This window comes from Capsella rubella, unplaced genomic scaffold, assembly GCF_000375325.1.
Source record: "Capsella rubella cultivar Monte Gargano unplaced genomic scaffold, Caprub1_0 scaffold_5, whole genome shotgun sequence".
NCBI classification, from domain to species: Eukaryota; Viridiplantae; Streptophyta; class Magnoliopsida; order Brassicales; family Brassicaceae; genus Capsella; species Capsella rubella.
The window spans coordinates 943,044-966,478 of record NW_006238919.1 but is presented as its reverse complement, the minus strand read 5'-3'; the positions used below and the strand labels follow the sequence as shown (position 1 = coordinate 966,478).

At 30.9% G+C, this 23,435-nt stretch overlaps 2 protein-coding genes and 1 long non-coding RNA gene across 3 annotated transcripts; 1 reads left to right on the top strand and 2 right to left on the bottom strand.

Annotated features, from left to right (window-relative positions):
* Positions 1 to 716: 716 nt before the first annotated feature.
* LOC17886223 (probable WRKY transcription factor 3) lies at positions 717 to 3,234 on the top strand. The gene is made up of 4 exons (XM_006290864.2): positions 717 to 1,230; positions 1,672 to 2,354; positions 2,454 to 2,618; positions 2,703 to 3,234. Exons 1-4 carry the CDS (start codon positions 775 to 777, stop codon positions 2,938 to 2,940), a joined length of 1,542 nt encoding a protein of 513 aa, XP_006290926.1. The 5' UTR covers positions 717 to 774; the 3' UTR covers positions 2,941 to 3,234.
* A 95-nt stretch (positions 3,235 to 3,329) lies between these two features.
* On the bottom strand, positions 3,330 to 4,668 carry LOC17886498. Its single transcript, XM_006291377.2, has one exon. It carries the CDS (start codon positions 4,582 to 4,584, stop codon positions 3,556 to 3,558), a length of 1,029 nt encoding a protein of 342 aa, XP_006291439.1. The 5' UTR covers positions 4,585 to 4,668; the 3' UTR covers positions 3,330 to 3,555.
* A 13,563-nt stretch (positions 4,669 to 18,231) lies between these two features.
* LOC17887213 lies at positions 18,232 to 20,633 on the bottom strand. Its single transcript, XR_002833948.1, has 2 exons — positions 20,419 to 20,633; positions 18,232 to 19,147 (listed from the first exon to the last, which is right to left on the bottom strand). It is a non-coding gene; the product is annotated as an uncharacterized LOC17887213 (long non-coding RNA).
* Between the last annotated feature and the right edge of the window lie 2,802 nt (positions 20,634 to 23,435).

The following is a 23,435-nucleotide window of genomic DNA, read 5'->3' as shown; positions in this document are numbered from 1 at the left end:
GGCCCTACGGATATTAAGGATGTGTTGTCTCTTTGGCCCGTTTTCAAAAGTTGTTTGGTCCCTCCAAAAAGTCAAGTTGTCTTTTTTTTTTTGTCACCTTCAAATTTACTCCAATCTCTAAATTTCTTTCTTCTCTATAACAAACCTTTTGCTTTCACCGTTTTACCCAAAAATAATAATTATTTACCAAATCGATTTCATCAACCAATGACCTCTATGAATCACGACGCCATAAATATAGAAAAATTGGAATCCATATTTTAAATAATAGTTTTTTCTGTTTTTTTGGATAGTAATTAATTCGAGTAAGTTATAAATTCACATTTTTTTACCCAAAAAAAAGAAGCAAACAGAGCAGTCATTATGAAAGGTATAATTTTTCTCGTTACCATATAAATAAATAAATTAATATTAACAAGAAAAATAAAATAATTTATGGATAAAACAGACAGAGAGAGTTTACTCTTTCATATCTGCACCGCAGACTTTATACTGCAAAAACAAAAACAAAAACAAATTATTTAATTAATATTTTTCGAGATCTGCTTCAGAGAGGAGAAGACGAGACACAAGAAAATCACAAAAAAAATCTTTCCCATTAAAAGACTGCACCAGAGAAAAATAAAATAAAATAAAAAACAAAGTGAAAGAGAGAAAAACACGACACGATTTTTTTGTATAATTTAAAGTTTTTTATTACAAAAAGATATTTTTCTTTGTCTGTGTGAGTTTGGGTTTGTTCAGTTCTCTCTTTGTTCTCAAAAATCGGAATCGATGGCGGAGAATAAACAAGAAAAAGAACAACCGACGAAGCTAAAACCATCCACCGGAGTTTCACGGCCAACGATTTCACTCCCTCCTCGTCCGTTTGGTGAAATGTTTTTTAGCGGTGGCGTTGGGTTTAGTCCTGGTCCTATGACTCTCGTCTCTAACTTGTTCTCTGATCCTGATGAGTTCAAGTCTTTCTCTCACCTTTTAGCTGGAGCTATGGCTTCTCCTGCTGCTGCTGCTGTTGCTGTCGTTGCGACAGCTCATCATCAGACACCTGTGAGTTCTGTCGGTGACGGCGGTGGAAGCGGTGGTGATGTTGTTGACCCGAGGTTTAAACAGAACAGACCAACGGGGTTGATGATTACTCAACCTCCGGGGATGTTTACTGTTCCACCGGGGTTAAGTCCGGCGACTCTTTTGGATTCTCCGAGCTTCTTTGGTCTTTTTTCACCTCTTCAGGTGTGAGATTCATTAACACCAAAAATCAAAGTTTCGTTTTTTTCTGAAAGTTCTGTTTTGGGTTAATGAAAGTGAAGAACTTTATGAGATTTTCGATTTTTTTTTGTTGCTATTTCTGGTTTTTTTGTTCTCATTCGGTTTATGGATAATGGAAGAAGAAGAAAGAAAATTCAAATGTTCTTCATTATAGGTCAAAATTGGGAAAATTTGACTTTGAGAAATTATGAATGTTCTTTTGAGAGCTAAGATTCTCAGATATATATATGTATGGATTTAGAAAGTAGGAATCTTTCAGGCAAAGAACATCATTAGTAAATGTTTCTCTGACTCTCTTTTCCAAATCTTGAATCTTTAAATTATGTCTCATACTTGGATTTGTTTTGACTTGTGTATATCTTTGGGATATTATGTGTTAACTACAAATGTGAATTTATTTTGTAGGGAGCATTTGGTATGACACACCAACAAGCTTTAGCACAAGTCACTGCTCAAGCAGTTCAAGGAAATAATGTTCATTTTCAGCAATCAGAATCTGAATATCCTTCCTCTATACAACAAGAACAACAACAACAACCACAGACTTCATTGACTGAGAATCAGTCATTTTCTACTGGACATCGATCCCAGGTTCCTGCGCCGGTTCAAGATTCGTCGCAGGGTCAGAGAGAAACTTCGGATATATCTGTCTCTGAGCATCGGTCACAGCCTCAAAATGCTGACAAACCAGCTGATGATGGGTATAACTGGCGGAAATACGGTCAGAAGCAAGTGAAAGGGAGCGATTTCCCTCGGAGTTATTACAAATGTACGCATACAGCTTGTCCTGTGAAGAAGAAGGTTGAGAGGTCTCTCGATGGACAAGTAACAGAAATCATCTACAAGGGCCAGCACAATCATGAACTTCCTCAAAAGCGTGGAAATAATAATGGGAGTTCTAAAAATTCGGATACTGCAACTCAGTTTCAAACCAGTAATAGCAATCTCAGCAAGACTAAAAGGGACCAGGAAACAAGCCAAGTTACAACAACAGAGCAGATGTCTGAAGCAAGTGATAGCGAGGAGGTTGGTAATGCAGAGACTAGTGTGGGAGAAAAACACGAGGACGAGCCTGATGCCAAGCGAAGGTAAACTGAAAAACTGATAAAGTAATTTGACTGTTCCACTAATATCATTCCTTGTTTTGGACTTTCTGATGAGATTAATACAATCTTTAAATGTTGCAGAAATACAGAAGTTCGGGTTACAGAACCAGTTGTTGCTTCATCGCATAAAACCGTGACAGAGCCTCGAATTATTGTCCAAACGAGGAGTGAAGTTGATCTCCTAGATGATGGATATAGGTGGCGCAAGTATGGACAGAAAGTAGTCAAAGGAAATCCTTATCCAAGGTGAAAATAAAACCCCGTTCATCGAGTTTAAAGATAGATATACATCGATCTTTCTTCCTTAATGCTCTTTGATCTAATTCACAGGAGCTACTATAAGTGTACAACACCGGCTTGTGGAGTAAGGAAACATGTAGAGAGAGCAGCAAATGACCCGAAAGCTGTTGTAACAACCTATGAAGGGAAACATAACCACGACGTTCCAGCTGCTAGAACTAGCAGTCATCAGTTAAGACCAAACAATCAACACAACACCTCAACTGGAAACTTTAATCAACAACAGCCTGTTGCACGTTTAAGGCTTAAAGAAGAGCAAATCTCTTGACAAAGAAGAATAAAAAGAAGGCGCTTGAGCTTCGTTTTGGTTAATGAACCTGTTGTGTTAACTGTTTACTCAAATTACCGCAGGTATCTATGGACAAACTTTGATATTACAGTTTCAAAAGGTATTTTATTTCATGTTGGAATCTTTTGTGTAATTTTAGAAGCTTTAGGAGGTAATGTAAAAACCAGGTTCAAGATTCTGGTCTTATGTGAATTCTTTTGTACATGGGGAAAACAAAAATTACAGGGATCCTTTTTGTTCTTGTTATAATATACTATTAGATTTGTGGATTAAGTTTTTTGGGTGGTTATAATAGCAAATGAAATAGTTCACTGAGATTAATGCTTCTAGAGTGATTCTGGGTGATCTAAATTTAGAAATCTGACAAATTCAGAATAAATTTTGATTCAGATTAACCAGTATCATTCAGAGACATTACAAAAGTTTTGAAGTCTCAAGAACAGTAAAGAAGATGAATATACAAAGTTACAACATGCTCTATCATACAAAAAGACCAGATTTTCAAAACACTACCTTTGGAAACCCATATCAACAAAACAAACAGAACCTTTACTTCATCATCATCATCATCATCATCATCATCATCATCATTCATCAGATGTTGTTGTAAGCTACAGAGACCAAGTGAGGAACTTTACCATCATCAAAAGGCAAGCTCACATACTCCCTTGCAAACTCTTCAGCTATCTCCCAAGCAAGCTCGCCATGAACAGCTTTACAATACATATACATCACAGTAGTCGCCGCAAGATTATACAGCGTCAACAGCGTTAAGAACGCAGACGTGATCACAATCTGCAACACAAAGAAAGCATTCGTCCACAACTTCCCACCGTCATCGTCGAGCTGAGCCGAGGCAGCTACGGTACTGATCCATACTAGAACCAATTCGGTTGTAGCGAAGAAGACGATTATAGACAAAGAAACACCTTTCATTCCTTTAACTAAGCTTTTACTTCTCTTCAATGGAGCTAAACCCCAAGCTGCTTCAACAACAACAATAACCCAAGCTAGAATCCAATCCACATAGAGCTTAATCGTAATTGCAATAGAGATAACTGTGACTACCATAGTGAAAGCTTGGAAATAGGGAGAAGCGTAATCGAATTCGAGACCTGGGATGATCTGGATAAGCTTAGTGAACAAGAAAGCTAAAATCCCTAGAATCAGAAAAACCCCAAAAACGATGAAATTGGATGAAGTCAAAGTAGCGAGAAGAGGTAAAAACGAAGCGAAGCTTGATTTAACGGCGGAGATCAATTTCACAGGTCTACCATAGAATCCTTGGAAAACACTATAAGCGATTGATCCAATAGCTAAGAGATTGAAGACGGTTACAACAACGATGTAAGCAATCAGAAGCAAGACCGTCGTTTTGGTGTCGATATCATCGCCGTCATCGTTGTTGTTGTGGAGTCCGCGGAGGAGAGAGACGCTGTTGTGAGAAGCGGAGGATTGATCGGTGATGAGGCGGAAGACGGAAGGGTATACTGTGACGGAGAAGCAGAGGGGAAGGAGGAAGATAACGGAGAGAGCTAAGAAGTGGCGTGAGTGAGCGTTTATGATTCGTTTTGATTCCGATAAGACTACCCAGAGATTCACCGGAGGAGATGGAGTCGCCATTGAAGACGCAAGTTTAGTGGAAGAATCAATCGAGAGGTTCGTGACGAAGACTTTGCTTCAAGATATTGTAATACGGGTCGGGTCGGGTCGGGTCAATTGCTAATTTTTATTTATTTATTTTTTTAACAGTTGATTTTATTATTTTTATTATTTGTTTTCATCAGACTTTTTTTGTTCTTTTGCACTGATTTGTTACTTTCTTCTAATTTCCTACCTAAGAATAAGATACATATTTTTTGTTTTTCGATTTAATCATAACTACTACAGGAATTCTCTAAAATACCATGAAAGTAGTTATTTTCCAAAAATATCATTACAAGTTTTATTTTTCAAAAATATTACTAATATACATATTATTCCAAAAATATTACAAAACTAAAATTAATATTTTTAATATTCAAAACTAGTGAAGTAACTTTAGTCTAGTGGCAAATGATAAGTTTACTGATAAACATGCACCATCACACCAGGGAACGAGTCTCGTTCTCTACATATTTGTAGGGATTAGGTTAATGGGTCAGCCAGTTGTGGCCCAATGTTGACAAAAAAATATTTAAAACTAATTTTTAAATTTTAAACACTAAACCCTACCCCTTATAACTAAACCCTAAATATAAATAGTCAAACCAAACATAAAAAAAAATTTACACTTTCAAAAATCAACTTTTCTATGTTTATGGTATTTTTGGAAAAATAAAATTTTTGTGCTATTTTTGGAAATAAAAGAAAATTGTAATATTTTTGGAAAAAAAAAACTAAAATGATGGCATCAAAGGAAATTTCTCTAAATTTTATCAAATTCTTGATTTTAAATTTCTTAATCATCAGAAATGAAAATGAACTAAATTTTAAATTTCCAACTCATACTACACAACACATCTTAATTATCATACTTCCAAAATATCCAAATTATCATAAAAAAAGTTGGGAGTATTAATTTTATAAAATACTATTTTAATTTAATCAAAAAAATATTATTTCAAATATAATCAAAGACAGTAAGAATACACAGACAGTAAAAAAACAAACAAACTCCATCTATTGTTTCCTATTCTCATCAAACACGTCAACTTAGTAAAAGTGTTGAAAAAAGCCTCAACTTTGCTGGTAGCGAATTAAGTTGTCAATTTTAGTTAATTTAATCTATACTATTAATTGGGAAGCACAACAAGAAGCCAAACAGCCCCCAATTTTTTTAAAAAAATGTCATCAAACTTAAACATGTTGCCAAACAAAATTAATGACAGCAAAATCTTTTTAAAAAATAAATAAATAATAAAAAACAGAAACAACCTATATTTATGGAAATCATATTAATTTTGTTGCCAAAAAAGTGGACAATCAAATTCGAAAATTTACATATGTAACATATTTAATTTTTGAGATATTTTTATACAATAATTTAATATTTAATAAAATCTAATTTAATGGTATTTTATCTATTTGGTATATCTCTTATGATATGGTAATAAATGTATTTTACCTTACAAAAATCATCATATATTTAAAACACAAAAATAAATATGTTATATATTGTACAATAGCATAAAATATGGAGAGAAATAATCAACAAAATTGATAATATGATAAACAATGATAAAATCTTAATAAATAATTTAAAATGTTTAAACAAAAAAAAATCAATAATAAAAATTTGTTTTCAAATATCAATAGAATAAATATTTTATATCACATACAATCTCCTTTCACATTAAAAATCTTCATACTGAAAAACAATCTCGCAACTATAGCAAAACAAAAACACTTTTTGAGATATATTGATTAGAAATGAGATATTTATATATTTCCTTGAAATAAAATAACAAAACCAAAAATAGAATGTGACCAAAAATAAAATAGTCAAATAATCATTCCTAATTATTAACATCAATTTAATAATATATTAACCCCCCAATCTTGCTGGATATTAACTAACATGCAATTAGCATTTAATAATTTTAGAAAACTTCAGGAAATCATATCACATGATTATTATATTTTCCATATAATATAACATTGACAATCCAAAAAAATTAAAAAGTTAATGTATGCTACAAATAAATAAATAAGATCAAATAATTATGATTAAAAATGGAAGCAAATATTTATTTGAATTTCCATAACTTAATCTATATTTACCATAGCTACTTATTAAAATATTTAATATATATTTTATTCAATTGATTCATTTTTTTTTATGATTTAGTTCGAGATAAGTTCTTAGTTTATAAATGTGACTCTTTGGTTACATTTGTTTAAATTTGTGGTAACACAAAAAATAACAATACACTCTAATTACTGGCTATATGTTTCAACAGCCTAATAATTAACGGTATTGGTTTTTAATGTTGTTAATTACACGCTATATAATGTTATTTTAAAAAAACATGTAAATGATGCCATATATATATATGATTTTATTTTAGAGGGAAAAACGGGTACAAAAAGGAAACGGGTAATTCAAAAAAGAAAACCTAAACTATTTCTCATCAAAAACAAGATGATATAAAAATTTGTAAACATATATTCAATTTTAAATTTCAAATATCAAATGACAGGTATGATACATGAATATGAAATTTAAATAGCAAAAGTAAATTTTAAATTACTTAAATATTTCAAATATTGGGACAAATAAAAATGGATACAGAAAGAGAACGAATAATTTAATTAGTTAATTATGTACAATCTTTATAATGTTATTTTTTTTTTTTAAACATGTAACTGATTTCATTTAAAAAAAAATTACAATCATGTCTTAGAAGGAAATAACGGGTATAAAAAGGGAACGGATTATTCAAAAAAAAAAGTACCTAAACTATTTCTCATCAAAAACAAGACGATATACATAATTTGGAAATTTAAATTCAATTTTAACATTCAAATATCAAATGACGGGTATGATACAAGAATATGAAATTTAAATAGCAAAAGTAAGTTTCAAATTACTTAAATCTTTCAAATATCGGGACAAGAAATATCGGATATAAAAAGAGAACGGACGGGTAATTTAATTAGTTAATTTTAGGCTATATAATGTTATTTTTAAAACAGAAAACATGTAAATGATGTCATGTATAATAATAAAAAAATATGATCTTATCTTAGAGGGAAAGAACGGGTACAAAAAAGGAACAAGTAATAAAAAAAGTATATATCAAAATGAATTCTCATCAAAAATAAGACGATATACAAAACTTCAATTCAATTTTTAACTTTCAAATATCAAATGACGGGTATGATACAGGAATATGAAATTTAAATAGCAAAAAATAAGTTTCAAATTACTTAAATATTTCAAATATCGGGAAAAAATAACAGATATGGTAAGATAACGGGTAATTTAGAAAATAAAAATTATTATCTTAACTAAGTCTAATATTATACAGAAGAGAATTATGGGTAACATGCAAGAAGACATATTATTTATTCATATGGGTGGGCCAACATATTTAATTTATTGCACGACATGCATAGTGAACGGATTTGACTCTCTTGACATCTATATTTATGTTATTTTATTCAAAAGTTTTAATGTTTTCTATTGTTTTTATGTGATATAATAGTTCGCAAATTTAATTGATTTCTAACTTATCATTAATTCGATTCACACTCGATCCGGGTTTCTTATCATGTCGACCCGAATATTGCAAATTTTATGATAAACTTAGATTTTGCAATCATCCCCGCACGTACGTGCGGGTCCATCCCTAGTTTTCCAATAAAATCGCAAACAATGAAACATGTCATTAAGTCCACTAACATATCGATTTGACAGTATTAAATCAAGGGAAATTGTAACTGGTGTACCCAGTTAACCATTTATTTAGATATTTAACTTCCATAATTTTTTTATTAGCTCAATTTTTATGTGACAGTTTTCTCCCTATTACCCCCTAAGAAACTAGGACAATGATTTTTGCTTTGTCTTCCTTCTTCGACTACAACAACTAAAGTAGAGAGCTTTGGTTATTTTTTTGGCAAGATCTTTTATCACCACAAAACTTTTGATTTGGTCGATCCAATTTGCAATTTTTTTTTTATTTGGACCTTCACTAACAGGTTCCACCTATTGATCCTCCACTTAACTCTGCCGTTCACTACCAAATCAATCATCAGAACCATCGCTACCTTCCCATCCTTTTGGAGCTGAAACATGTCTTGAAAAGCTTCAAACTTCCGACTCTCAACAACTTAGCTTCTCTCACAAATTCCCACCAGAGCCTTATACACCGTTACTGTAGCTCCGATCTCTTTTCCGGTGGTGTTGGGAGTGGAAAAGTGTTGATTGAGGGTCGTGGAGGTCGAAAGTCTCATGGTGTCTTAGTCTTTCTCCGTTGCGGTTCGGTAGCTGTTTGAAGACTGTTGCAAGATCTGCTAAGAGTATGGAGCAAGACGAAGGTTTTTCGGAACCGCAATATTCGATAAATTGAAATTTATAGAATATTGAATAAGTTAGCATATGAACTTATCTTGTTAATATAAAACTTATTTGTATAACAACTATCTTACCATGTGCATACGATATTATGCATATTTTTAATATGTTATCTAAGAGGAAGAATCATCTGATGGTCATAAATAAAACTTTGGCTACTTCACTCAGAGACATGTGGATAGGAGAAAATCGTTAATTGATCGAATATTGAATAGTTTAGCATGTTAAATTTAAATTTATCAGATATTGAATAAATTAACATGCTAAAATTATAATTTATCGAATATTGAATAATTTAGCATACTAACTTAGCATCTTGATATAAATATTATCCGTATAATAACTATCTTACCATGTGCATACGAATATTATTCAAATATTTAAATATCTTAGCACATAATATATCATTAGTATAAATAGTGTTAGCATTAATTTAACAGATATTATGTAACTTATCGCGATAACAATTTATTTAACATGTTAAAAAATAAATTATCGAATGCTAAAAATAAGTTTATTTAATACACATGTCCCTCTCGAATGCTATAAGTATTGTCAGAACAAGTCAGAAAGTTATTTATAAAATTTAACCTTACACTACACTCTTTTATAGCATATGTCAGAACCTATATATTTATTATTTAGTTAGCTTAGGGTTAGTTGTGTAAATTGGTTATAAGAGAGTAGGGAAAACTAATTTTTCAATTATCGATCATGTTTTTTTCGTTTTTCGATTATTACAGCACCTATTTTTAACAAGCCCTTAAATCAATGTTAACAAATTCCGTTAAGCTATTAAACGACTTTAATTTGTTTTGTGTTTAAACTATTAAATCCTTCACCTATCGAAAAAATCATTTAGTACTTAACAAGCTAATTAATCCCTTGTCGAGATCCTTGGTTTTTCATGATTGAGAACGATTCTAGTTCTTCATAAAGTTTGATTCTACATATATAGAACAGTTCGAAAAATCTCAACAGCCATCACCTCCACCGCCGCGATGGTGCCTTTCTCCTCCGTGATCTTCCCGTGACATTGCTTGCTCCATCTAATCCCAAATTTCTGTTTCTAATTCCCAAATCTCAGTTTCTATTTTATTAAACTGAAACTTGTTGTTGTTTACACAGTGCGATCACAATTCAACGTCTATCTACAGACAATTGAAACAGCATAACGAAATATTACAAAATGTCCAGGATAAGACTCGTCACTCTTTGAACACATTTTTCACTTGACTTAACCAAAATATGACTTACATTTTGGACTTAAGTTTATGGGGACATCAACTTGTATGAGTTGTATCCCACCTTAGTTTTTATAAAATTTCAGATAACAAAAAAATTGGTCGACTATGATGAAATAGAATAGAGCCACAGAAAAAAAAAAACTAATTAGCTATTTGTTTTTTTTTTGTCTTCAATTAACTATTTTTTTTTTGGTTGGGTTTTTGGTTTGGGCTTAGTACTTTTTCACATGTGAGAAGCCAATCTTTAACACGTAGTATCACTTTTATACTAATATATGCATGTTAATCTTTAGGCCTTGAATGGTTGTTGATTTTGGTTTTAGTTTTTACAAAAATCTACTTTATTCCCCATAAAAATTATGAGAAAAGAGATTATCCTAAGTAGAGAATCTAGATTTTGATGGTTTTTGACAATTTGGAAACAAAATCTAAAATCCACTTTTATCAGTTTTTCATTTTGTTAACGTGATTGAACTTTGTTTTTTTCTATTTCTAATTTTTAAAATTATTTTAACATAAAGTGAAATTTAACTAGTTTGACACAAATTTGGCCAAAAATAACTGAATTAACCCTCTGTTTTTGTCATTACTAGAATGACACAATATTTATGTAAAAAGTCCAAAAAACCTAAACCTAAAAAATGACAATTAATAGAAAAGTCTGTCACACATATATTAAGTCTGTCATAATAAAATGAACAAATTTATCTTATTTCAAAAATTAAAATTACGTAAAACATTCAAAAATACATAATATAGAAATAATCAAAACATAAAGTTTATTTTTATCTTATTTTTTTCTACTAAATTTATGAACGAAAATATTAAAAATATATATATAAACTAAATGGAAATTTTATTTATCATAAATACATAAATAAATATTATTTAACAAGTTAAGTTCAAAAATATAATAAACATTATCAAAAGTCGATGGAGAGGAGGAGGAAGAGAGGCAAAACAAAACAAGACGTAACTTCCAAAAACCCTAATTTTTTTACGGTTTTATATGGTAAACTTAACACTTACTCTTAAAAATGTATGTCGCTACACCTTATACAAATCTGTCGCATAACATAGTAATAAATCTGTCATAATCTTTAAAAAAATTTGTTTTAATAAGTAAAAAAAAATCACTATGTCGCTACTCGGAAAAAAAAAAAAACTGTCATAGAACCTTCATTAAAATTTGTTATAGAATCTGTCATAACCCATCAAAAAATCTGTCATTACATGTTACAATTAGGTTGCTACATAAACAAATATTACAAAAAAAAAAAACTGTCACAAGATAAATAAATCTGCCATTACATACATAGGTCATTCTAGCAATTTTTAATAAAGTTTAACAAATCTGTTATCAAGTGACAGTTTTTTAGTAAATTTTTACAATCTGTCATAACCTCACACAAATCTGTCATCACTATAAGTCAAACTAGTAATTTAATTTCTGTTAACAAGTCTGTCAATACACGACAGTTTTTTTTTGGAGAAAAAAAATCTGAAATAACTAACAAAATAAATCTGTCAAATATTTTCACAAATCTGTCATACATTACAAAAATCTGTCGTATATAACAAAAGTCTGTCATCGTTACATTAAAAGTCTGTCATAAAAAAATTAATCTGTCACTAATATTAAATCTGTCGTAACTATTTCCAAACAAATCTGTCATTCAAAATAAATCTGTCATAGAAAATCTGTCATTCTATAATTAATCTGTCGTACAAAAATAAATCTGTCACTACATTAACAACCTTAACGACAGATTTTTACGAAAATTGCTGATTATTTTGTAAAGGATAATATTGGCTTTTTTTTCTTTCCTAACAAAGCAGAAAAGGGCGTTTTTGTAATGAAAAGTACTCATCTAACCCAAATATTTTATAAGTTAGTCTAGTAATTAATCTCTTTATTTGGGTTATTCTAGTTTTTTTCCCAAACTATAAACTATAAACCAAAATCTAAAATCCAAAAGCTAAAAACTATAATCTAAATACCATTAAAAAACTTTGCAAACATTCATGGCCTTAACCTCCCCCACTAGGGTAAGAGGAAAAAACAAAAACAAAAAAAAATCCTAGAGCCCACATAATTGACTTTGTTTGTGCTCATACAATTATACAATTCTCATCTATAATTTTTCATGATTTGTTTGTGCTTTCAGAGTTTTGGACCCAAGAGTAGGGGGATTTATTTTTTTTTTTGTAAAAAAAAGTGTCGGGGGAGTTATTGGATCATTGAGTTTTGATGGATTTGGAAATCCAAAAAAAATCATATGTTATTCAATCATTGATTTTAAAATAACTATCAAAATCATGTGTTATTGGTTGTATAATTTATAAATACTAGTTAAAATCATATGTTATTTGTTTAGTGATTTGTCTTTGGATTTTAAAATCTGCAGTATGTTTTAGATGGATTTGAAAGAATTTGATAGTGTAAAAGAGAAGGATTCAAATCTAAAGATAAAACATGTTACTGTATTTCAAAATTCATGTATTTTGATTTTAAAAATAATAAGGATTCATAAATTCTACGTAGATTTACAAATCAATAAATCAATAACACCTCCTTAAGTATTGGATTTTGATGAGTTTTGGACTAGTATTTTTATTGTTGTTTCGATTTTGTTACTAACCGGTTTTTTTTTGGAGGACCGAGCTTGTACCTCTTTTAACATTCCTATTATTGGTGGACGTTGCGAAATTGAATCACTAATGAATAAACAAATCCTAAATGGAATTCCTTGTTACTACTATGTTAAGCTTTTTGTATATTTTACAAACTCTTTCACTATTACTAGTTTGAGAAACTGTGAAGAAGATTACCGACTCGGTAAAGAACAATGGTCGCATGTGTTAAAATTATATATGTCTAACTAATTTATTAATTTGAATCTACGAGATGACTCAGATTTAAATGTATTTTATTAAATTGAATTGTCAACGTCTTTTTAGCGAAAAGACATTTTTGGGCCTGTCCATAGCTGCAACAACACAACGCCACTGGCGACCCCTTTGTTTGATTTAAGATAATGCCAACAAAAAGTATGGTGAGTTAAAAATTGGTATCTAGATAAAATGAAAACAAAAAGTAAGGATGTAATAATCCAAAAATTAGTTCTCTCACCAGCAGTAACGTAAAATTATATTTCTGACCCTGATTTGATTTAGCCAAAACAAACAAAAGAGAGTAGGATACGTAACACTGTTCATAGCGTTCGATAAATTATTTTTAAATATGTTAAATAATTTGTTATCGCGATAATTTACATATTATCAGTTAAATTAAGACTAACACTATTTATTTGTGATTGATAGAATTTGATAACAATGTTCATCCGTGATTAATAGCATTCGATAACTTATTTTTGAACAGGTTAAATAATCCGTTATCGCGATAATTTATCAACCCAAACCTCTAATTTTGTCAACCCAAACCGTTAATTAAAAAATCTAAACCCTAACCACTACTTTGTCAACCCAAACCGAAATTATATTTCGTTTAATTACAAAAATTAAACCATAACCACTATTTGTCAACCCAAACCAAAATATAATTTCATTTAATTATAAAATCTAAACCCTAACCAATATTTTGTCAACCCAAACCAAAATATAACTTCGTTTAGTTACAAAATCTAAACTCTAACCACTACATTATAAACTTAACATACTAAATAATTTTTAGTGTTAAACTTAATATGCTAAATAATTTATTAACAGTATAAATGATATTGTATCGCGATAAAATTATAAGTTATATGGTAAGATTGAAATTATTCTGATAAATCATTTATTATCGTGTTGAATCATTGTATCATATTGTAAAAGTTAAAAACTGATGACGTATAAATGTTAGATAAAAAAAATATATAATTTATTGATATTTGTTACGTTATCTTGCTAAACTATTTGTTATCATATATAGGGGTATTTTTGTCTGAAAATTTAGAAGCTAAATAAAATTTTATTGAAGAGAGATATTTAATTTTCTTTTTATCTGGGTCTACAGATTGTAGTTTCCCTAAAAAGTAACCCATCTAATAAGCACATATTCTTCGGGGAGGATGGTTGGGGCGAAGGAATTTTTCTCGATCATTATCTCAATATCGTTTTTTGTTTTTTTTGGGTTACATGTAAATGTAAGAGCAAATCTTCCACCACTTTAAATGGAGAGCCAAACCAAAAACATATATGCTTTAGAGAGAAGAGAGAGAGAGAGATGGGCAATATGATAGGCGCATAGATGGGAAGAATCTCAGATAAAAACAATGACACTTTTTAAAAAACAAACTATACATATAACATATAACTTATAACACAATATCATTAAAAAAAAATTTGAAATGTTAGATTTGAAATTAATAAAAATGACATATGTAAAAAACATAGAGTGTTGTGAGGCAAAGTTATGAAGAAACATTGTCTTATTATATAAAAAATCAAAAGGGACAAATAAGCTAAAATTTTAAAGGAGAAGAAATGGAAAAATTCAGTGACAGAAATTCCCAAAATGTATATCAAAAGACATACTTTTATCCCATATATAACTCAAAAACTGACAACACAAAAACCATAAACATGTTCATCCCAAAACAGAAATTGAAAAACATAAGCATTGAAAGATGAGGTTGAGGATCATTTTTAGACATATTGTACGAATTAGTGTTCACCTCAACATTTTTCAGAATACCATTTAGATAGGGTCAGATATATGAGTTTTGTCTGATTGCCAAAGTTGAAAAAACAAAATCAGCAAAATAATTAAAAGATTTAAATCCTCAGAAAAAATAATAAAATAAATAATAAAATGAATAAATGAACGGAAATTAATTGACAAAGCGTAGATGTAAGTTCTTTTTATACAAATAAAACATTCAATATTAAAAAAAAAGAATTTTTAGTATAATACATAAATACTTTAAAAGTTCAAAAGTTAAATACAACATTACATGTGTTTTGTAGCATATACTGTATTTGTAAAAATTATTTTGAATACATCAATTAACAAAAATACCCAGCCTACCGGATTTTTCCCTACCTGTATTGAACGTCGAAGAGAGGATGATGTCAACATCTCTAGTTAATTAGACGACCGTGCATTAAGGTGTATATATATATATATACACGTCTTAGAGTATGTACGATAGTGATATTTTGAATAGGAGTCAAAAAAAATAATTTAATTTTTTAAATAAATGGATAACTAAAATGTTTCTCCAAACAAAAGTGTCTAAACTCAACTTTTATATATATGCAATACTATATTTGCTCCACAGACATTTTTCCATTGGATCAGACCACTTTATCGATCCCACCTCTTTAAAATACATCTCACCTCTTTAAAATACATCCCACCTCTTTAAAATACAGAGACTGATAAAAGGATTAAAAAAAAAAAAGAGAGCAGAGAAAAAACCTCCAAATTTGCGAAAGCTACCGATGAAGATTGGTTCATCTCAGAAAGATGGGGCAAGCAAGGTGTGTTTCCTTTAGTATTCATCTCTTCTTTTTTTTTTTTACTCCAGCTACTGTGAAACATTGTCTCTTCACTTCTTCTTCTTATTCTTCTTCCTTCCCATCGATATTGATGGATAATCATATTCATCTCTTCTCTTCTTCCCTTTTTGTGGCTTTTCTTCTCCTCCACCACTCGAACTACAAATTGCAAACCCTAATCATTAAAGGATCACACTTGTACCCAAATGTTTTTCCATCGATATTGACGGTGACCACTCTTAGCGTGAACATGATTGTTTTAAACATTGAATCCAGCGCCTGCACCAATTAATGTCCGGATCGGAGTTAGAATCTGAGGTACCTCAGTACCTGACGAGGATGTTGATGTTAAATCTTAGGTTTTTGTATCCAAATCGGAGGAAAAAGATAAACAAGCAACCACCTCTTTTCCTGAGAGTTTAGAAAACGATAGGGTTTTACCAAAAATTATTTACGAATATGGAATCACAACACACGTTTCATCTAGTCCTAATAATTATAAATATCCAGACACTTCTAAAATTACTAATAAGTTGTCTCTTTAAGTTATTGAATGAAATATTGTGTTAGACAAATTAAAAGATCTTAAGAAAAACGTAATAGAGAAGAATCTCTTCGATTCTTTATACATACCTAACAAATCCGATACAACAGTAAAAGAAAATTTTGAAAATCTTATAAATTATAGTATTTGTGGTTGTGTAATGACGAGTAAAGAATCTATTTGTATCCGAGTTTTTAAGTTTTATAGAAGTTGTAGCCTAGTATATATTTCTTGCTTCTCCCAAAGCTTGTACGTGATTGAGTTGTTTTGATTCTCTTTTACTTGGAAAGAACTTTATGCCGATGGATGACGTGAGAATTCCGATGACTGAAAAAGAGATTTCTCTACGTGTGATCTTTTGGATCCAAACACGTTGTTCAGTGACGTCAATAATAACCCTTATGTGCAGCCACTAACCGATGATGAGTTTACTGCTAGTTTGAGTCATGTTTAACCTAGCTAGGTAAATCTGATTCTATGTCTGAAAATAAGACATCTATACCATCAAGACAAGTGGTCTTATAAGGAAATCATTTGTGTATTTTAATCTCCTCTTGAATTGTCAGCCCAACATTTTGCCCGATCCAAATAGAAAAGTTGTGCCCTAACTGTTTTTGTTTCACAATCTATATATTAGAGTTAATTTGGGTGTTTTAAAAGTATATACCTAGATAAATAAAAAATTAAGAATCTAGCATCACTCTTTTATTAATTAGTTCTCTTTCCTCAATTTTTTATAATGACAAAAATATCCTTCGGTATCTAACAAATGATTTATCGTGATAATGAAATAAGTATCGACAATATTATTTATCAAATATATAAGTAAAAATATGTGATAAGTTGGATGAATAACTATTGAATACCGTGATAACAAAAAATATATCAATAACTTAATAAATTTATCGTGTTAAACTATATTGTAACGCGATAAGTTATGATTTATGTGATAAATTTATATTTACCGTGTTAACTTATTTACTATATCACATACAAAGTATTATGAATTTTATGTTAACCCCTACTATATAATCATGAATATCAACAATAGAAATAACATGTTAAATAATAGTATATACCGCTAATTATGATAAGATAAAAATATAATTACTCTATCAAAATTGGGTTAGACAATATGGTAAAGATAATAATAACAGTAATGAACAAAAAAATTGAAGACTCATAAATATAACACAACATATTGAATCATATTGTATCATGTTACACTACGATTTATATGGTAAACTTATCATTATCATGTTAAATCATTTGTTATTGTGTTAAATTATACCGTTAAAGTAAAAAGAAACAAACAAATAATTTATGGATATCTGTTTGTTTTACTGCTAAAAATTTTGTTAACCCTTATAAGGCTATTTTGGTCTATTTTACACTAGTAGGAGAGAGAACTAATTAAAAAAAGACTATGGTTATTTAGTTAATTTTTTGATCTTTTATGTCTATAGAATGGTAATACCCTAATTTAAATAAATTATTTTACTAAAAAACAGCCTTTGGTAACATTTTTCCAATTTGCTAGTCTTATATAACTTACAATTCATCATTAAATTTTTTAATCTGACTGAAACACTCCATTTCTATCACCAATACAAATGTTGTTAAAGCACTGTTATCATCGAGGGTTTTTCACTGAGTTTCAAACAATCAAAATATTGTAAAAATGAAATAGTAGGAAAGAGAACTTTAGAGACTCTTGAGTCTTGACACACTTGTTTTTTTTGTGAGTCGTTCAGTTTATGTTTTAGAATTAAGATTTAACTAAGTAACCAATTATATAAAATTATTAATATTTAATTAAATACCTCTTTCGCATAAGGACACGTTCTCAAGCCCGATTCAAAGGTTTCATCAAGCTATAACTTTTGCTACCCCAAACCAACAAAAGAAACATATAAATCAAGTTGATTTTTGGGACCATATTTGGAGTAAATATGCATGTCATTTACACGTAGAATTGGGCGATATAAAAAAATAAGTCTCACGAGGTGCTCTAACATGTACTGGACTTTTAAAAATAATGATGATATTATTTCCTTTTTAGGGAAATAAAAAGAAGAAGGGAAATTTTAATACGGAGGAGAGGAACATGATCGTAGGTTACAGTTTCTTGCTGCTAATCATGTTCAGCATCATAGCAGTCGATAAGGCCGCCAACGTTTCATTACGGTCTTGCGGCCTCTCAGCAAATTACAACTCCCCATCACAGTGTTTTGACAACGAGTCTTGTCGCTCATTCAGTGGTGGTCAAACGAACTTGAATTTGAAGCCGTCGCCTGTTTCATATCCCACGAGAATTAAGGTCCCTCAAGTGTTCTTTAATTTCCGGGGAGATCAAGTACGGCACAACTTTGTTAGCCACCTCCGCGATGCCTTCCAGAGGCACGATATTGAATTCTTCATTGACGAAGACGAGAAGAGAGGCGAAGACCTAAACAATCTATTTGTAAGAATCGAAGAGTCGAGCATTGCACTAGCCATCTTCTCTACAAGGTTTGTCTACTATTCTTTCACGTTCTCAATGTGATGTTAATTATTTCATTAGTATTAGATGCACATAAAATTCAAGAATCATTATCGTTGTATTAAGTATAGGTATTCAGAGACAAAGTGGTGTTTGGACGAATTAGTAAAGATGGTGGAATTAGTGGATCAAGAAAAGCTCATAGTCATACCAATCTTCTACATGGTGGAGCCAAAAGATGTTAGAAACCCGAAACTTAGCAATGAATTTGGTAAAAACTTCTGGACGCTCGCGGAAACCTCTAGTGGAAAACAGATCAAGGAATGGAAAGAAGCCTTGGAGTCCATCTGCAGTAAGATGGGTTTGCGTTCAAGCCATGAAAGGTACTTCCCCTTGCTTTTTATGCTCTCTATAGTAAAATATATATGCATATGCGCGTGGTAAGATGAAATTTTCTTTATGCTATAAGCAATAAGCGATAAGATGGGTTTGATGGATTAAAGTATACTATATTTTGACAGCTCTGAATCTGATTTCATCAAAAAAATTACTCTGGAAGTTAGCAAAGTAATTGGACTCAAGGAAGAAGATAAACTATTTTCCGGGGAAAATGTAAAAAAAGAAAAGCAAAAGTGAGTTAAGAACAGGCAATCAAGGATTCAATTCTGGCTAGGAAAACACACAAATTCATATTTCACAATCTTCAAGCTTTAACCGATATTTCCCCTTGTAGTTTTAAATTTTGTAAATTTAGATTTTGAGATGGTTTCTCCGAATAATGTTTGCTGAAAGTGATGAAGTAGTCATCATAATGTTTAGTGGAAAAATGGGTTAAAGCTTGAAGATTGTTGATATTTTCTCCCGAATAATGTTTGCTGAAAGTGGTGAAGTAATCTTAAGCGTCTTTTTCATTTCTTTGATGAGTTTAAGTATTAAGTTTTGCCGTTTTGGTGAGTTTGGGACTAGTTTCGACTTTTGTTTCGATTTTGTTTCCAATATTGTTTGTATTGGAGTACCGAGCTTGTACCTCTTTTAATGAGCTAGCTAGTATTAGGTCTTTGTGTTTGGGTACTTGGGTATTTGGGTATTTGGTTAAGTTCAGTTCAGTTTTATTCGGTTATATTCTAGAGTTTGGAGTCTCATTCCGCTATTTTTATAAGTTTTGGTTCGGTTTTCAATAGAGTTCTTCTATGTTCTATTTCAATTTGGGTATTTTTGATTTTATGAATTTGAGGATAATAAACTGTTGAGTTTGGATGTATTATACCTTTTTTTATAGGTTTGTAACTTTTTGTGGTCGCAAAATCTTATATATACAGCTAATGGGACAATTTTAGTTTTTAAAAATAATTTCAAGTTATAAATATTTTAGATTTTATTGATATAGTTCATAATTAATTGGAAATGACATAAATTTTTTTAATGTCTAGTCTACTTTAATTTACCTTGCGCGTTAACGATATAACAAATAGATATTTGAATTAACTATATACCAGAAATTGTAGCCGGAGTTTAAAATATATTGAGAATGTTGGGATGAATCAGGGAAAACTAAAAACTACGTTTGCAAACCAAGAAAATATATTTATTCACATGGTAACATGATTAAAAAATGTACCTGTATGAATGAAGTGACGCTGCTTTGAATACGTAACCAGTCCACCTGACCTTCAACAATGAAGAGACGTGACCACATAGAAAGGTTTTATCAACACTTTAGGGCTCCAATGAAGATGGAGGCAGCATCGTGGATGGTTTTCACGACCAACGTCTCTGTTTTTTCTGTGATGTTCAAAGCAGAGGCAATAGTGTTTGAGTTTGATGAAAAGATGAGGTTTTTGTGAGGCTGCAATTGTAAACTCATCTTTCAAATTTGACGGCCACGAGGAAGAAGACGACGCAGAATTTTTGTATTGGTCTCTTTTGGGCCGAATAGTATTGGGCCAGTTCCACAAAAGCAGCACAAACTTAACTTCGATAGGTATAACTTAATTTTAGGTTAATTCTAGGGGTTTCTGATGCAAAACGTGTCTCTCACGGAAATACCTAGACTTTCGTATGCATCCCAGTGTTTAGACACGATCCTGTTTGGAACTCACTGGAAGCTTCGACATGATTTCTTGTAACAAATCGTTGTTGATCATGAGTATATCAATCTCTCTTCTTCTTTTTTTTCCTTTTTCCATCGATGCTGGATCATTATATTCATCTCTCTTCTCTTCTTTCTCCAGCTTTGAAACGTTGTCTCGTCACTTCTTCTTCTTCTTCCTTAATCTAGGCGAAGACGAAGCAATCTTGCCTTCTTTGTCGCTCTGCTCTTCCATCAACATGGATTCTCTCTGTGTCTCTTATAAGTTATAACAACAACCACTTATTATTATTGCCTACTTTGTGTCTTTACTTTAATCATAAAAACTATTATCTTCCTTACCCAGACGACTGATTTACGCAGTTATCATTAATTAAATCGATAATCAAATATCCAAATAAATCTGAATATATTTTGACGCTGCACAACAAATTACAGTTCCCCATTACCGTGTTTTGACGCTGATCAGTCTTTTTCCTCATTCAATGACAGTCAAACGAACTCGAAGTTGACTCCGTCGCCGGTTTCACGTCCGACGACGAGAATTGCGGTAGTTTAGCATTGTAAGAGAGGCAAAGACCTAAAATATATATTTGTAAAGAATCGAGAAAGTCTAGCATTGCACTGGCAATTTTCTCTACTAGGATTGCATGTTTTCCTATCCCGCTCTCAATATCTTTACCAGAGATGTGTATCCTAGCATATGAAAACACACACACATACATAAGATAAGATTCAAGAATCATATTCATTGTATTAATTTTTAGAAGTAGACTCGCGCAATACGCAATATATACATATTTAATGTATTTTTTTCCAAAAGCGGTAACAAACACTATACATCATTTTTCTTAGGTATGTCATATCTCTCTCTCATAATCAATTGATGAAATGTAATTAAGAATTTTCTCTGGTCAAGTCATCTATCTAATACCTCAGCTACTCTAGAGGAGCTTTGGAGAACAGTCTCGACACCAGAGCCACCAGTATATTGATCAAAACCTCTGAGACTACGGCGAAAACTACTTACAGATCATTGAGAATGGTTGTGGCATTAGTTCCCCAACAATTTTAGGTTTTTAAAAATAAATCTCTAACGCGTTTGATGATTTAGATGTGTAAAATTATAAAATTGGATTTGGGATTGTGATTTTTTGGAGTAATCCCACGGTATTTGCTAAGAAGGAAATAAGATTGGAAGTGAATACCCTAGAGAACCAAGTTAAATAAGAGTTTTTAACGTTATTCAAAATCAGTGATGAAGAACTTGGACAAGAACACTCACCATTTTGCGAGTTAGTGGTTAGACACAATAAATAAACTCTACAGGAACATGTAAAAGATAAGAAAAATGAAAAAAAAAAAAAAAAAAAAAAAAAGAACAGAGGAGAAAATGAGGGAACTGGAAACTAAAGAAAACGGGGGTCACATGCTACTGTGATGGAAGCAAAGAAGAACATATATAGGTTGGTGTGAATTGTGAGTAACCTTGGCTTCCTTGACACAATTAGTTTCATCAAGCTTTGCATGTGTTGACTAAGAAGATGATGATGAATATTAGAATTAATATTTATATTTGTAGAAACTTAGAAAGGCTCTTCCATTTAAAGGCGTGTTTTGTTTAGTTTACCATATGCTAGAAATCCTTCGTTACCCAATCATGCAAAAATTTTCTCTTTACCAACAAGAAAAACGATTATTGGTCTTTAGTTCCTCCAGCAGATTGGACAATTATGTAAGTAATACTTCTAATGATTTAGATGGTTTCTTAATTAGAGATAAATCTACTTAAGTTTATAAGGTTAATATATATGTTTTCTTAACACCAAATCTATGTAAATAGGGTAATCAAAGAACACATGCATGTATATGGATTTTGTTTAAGTGGTGAGGGGCAACAAAAAGTTAAGGAAACGAAACGGAAACAAAAACATTGAGATGACAAGGGAGAAGGGAGAGGGCAACGACGAAATGTTCACGTTGAATCATCGTTTCAACTTTCAACAAAACATTACAAATTGAAGTTAACTTATCATCATCATTATATTGACATTCTTAAGAATCATATTAAATAAATTTTGCTGGAACTTGACAGTATGAGCTAATTTCACATAGAAAACCACATTCAATAGTCTTTTGCTAAAGTATTCAAAACATTTCTTTGCATGTGCTTAAGGTTAATGAAAATCTCAGAAAAAAACCCCAAGGTGACACCAGCTCCCACGTAACCCCAAGGTAAACCTTGAAAATTTTGTACTTCCACTTTTATACCTGAAGGTGATAATATTGCCAACATTCCTGGGGCCACAATATTTAACAAAAAAATTTGTTAGCAGAACAGTAATCAACGTTTGATTTTTATAATTTAAACATGATCGTATATAAATTAAAATCAACAGAGAAAAATAATCTAAAATTTTAAAGGAGAAAAAATGGAAAGATTCAGTGATAGAAATTCCCAAAATGTACATCAAAAGACATACTTTTATCCATTACTTACTAATAAAATGAGTAATTTGAGGCTACTCAAGCCATCCAAATCAGCT

Bases quoted from the DNA above. Each gene is read 5' to 3' on its own strand.
- LOC17886223 (XM_006290864.2), top strand. From the start codon at position 775: ATGGCGGAGAATAAACAAGAAAAAGAACAACCGACGAAGCTAAAACCA. The intron at 1,231-1,671 runs GTGTGAGATTCA...TTTATTTTGTAG, and splicing joins GTCTTTTTTCACCTCTTCAG to GGAGCATTTGGTATGACACA. The intron at 2,355-2,453 runs GTAAACTGAAAA...TAAATGTTGCAG, and splicing joins GAGCCTGATGCCAAGCGAAG to AAATACAGAAGTTCGGGTTA.
- LOC17886498 (XM_006291377.2), bottom strand. From the start codon at position 4,584: ATGGCGACTCCATCTCCTCCGGTGAATCTCTGGGTAGTCTTATCGGAA.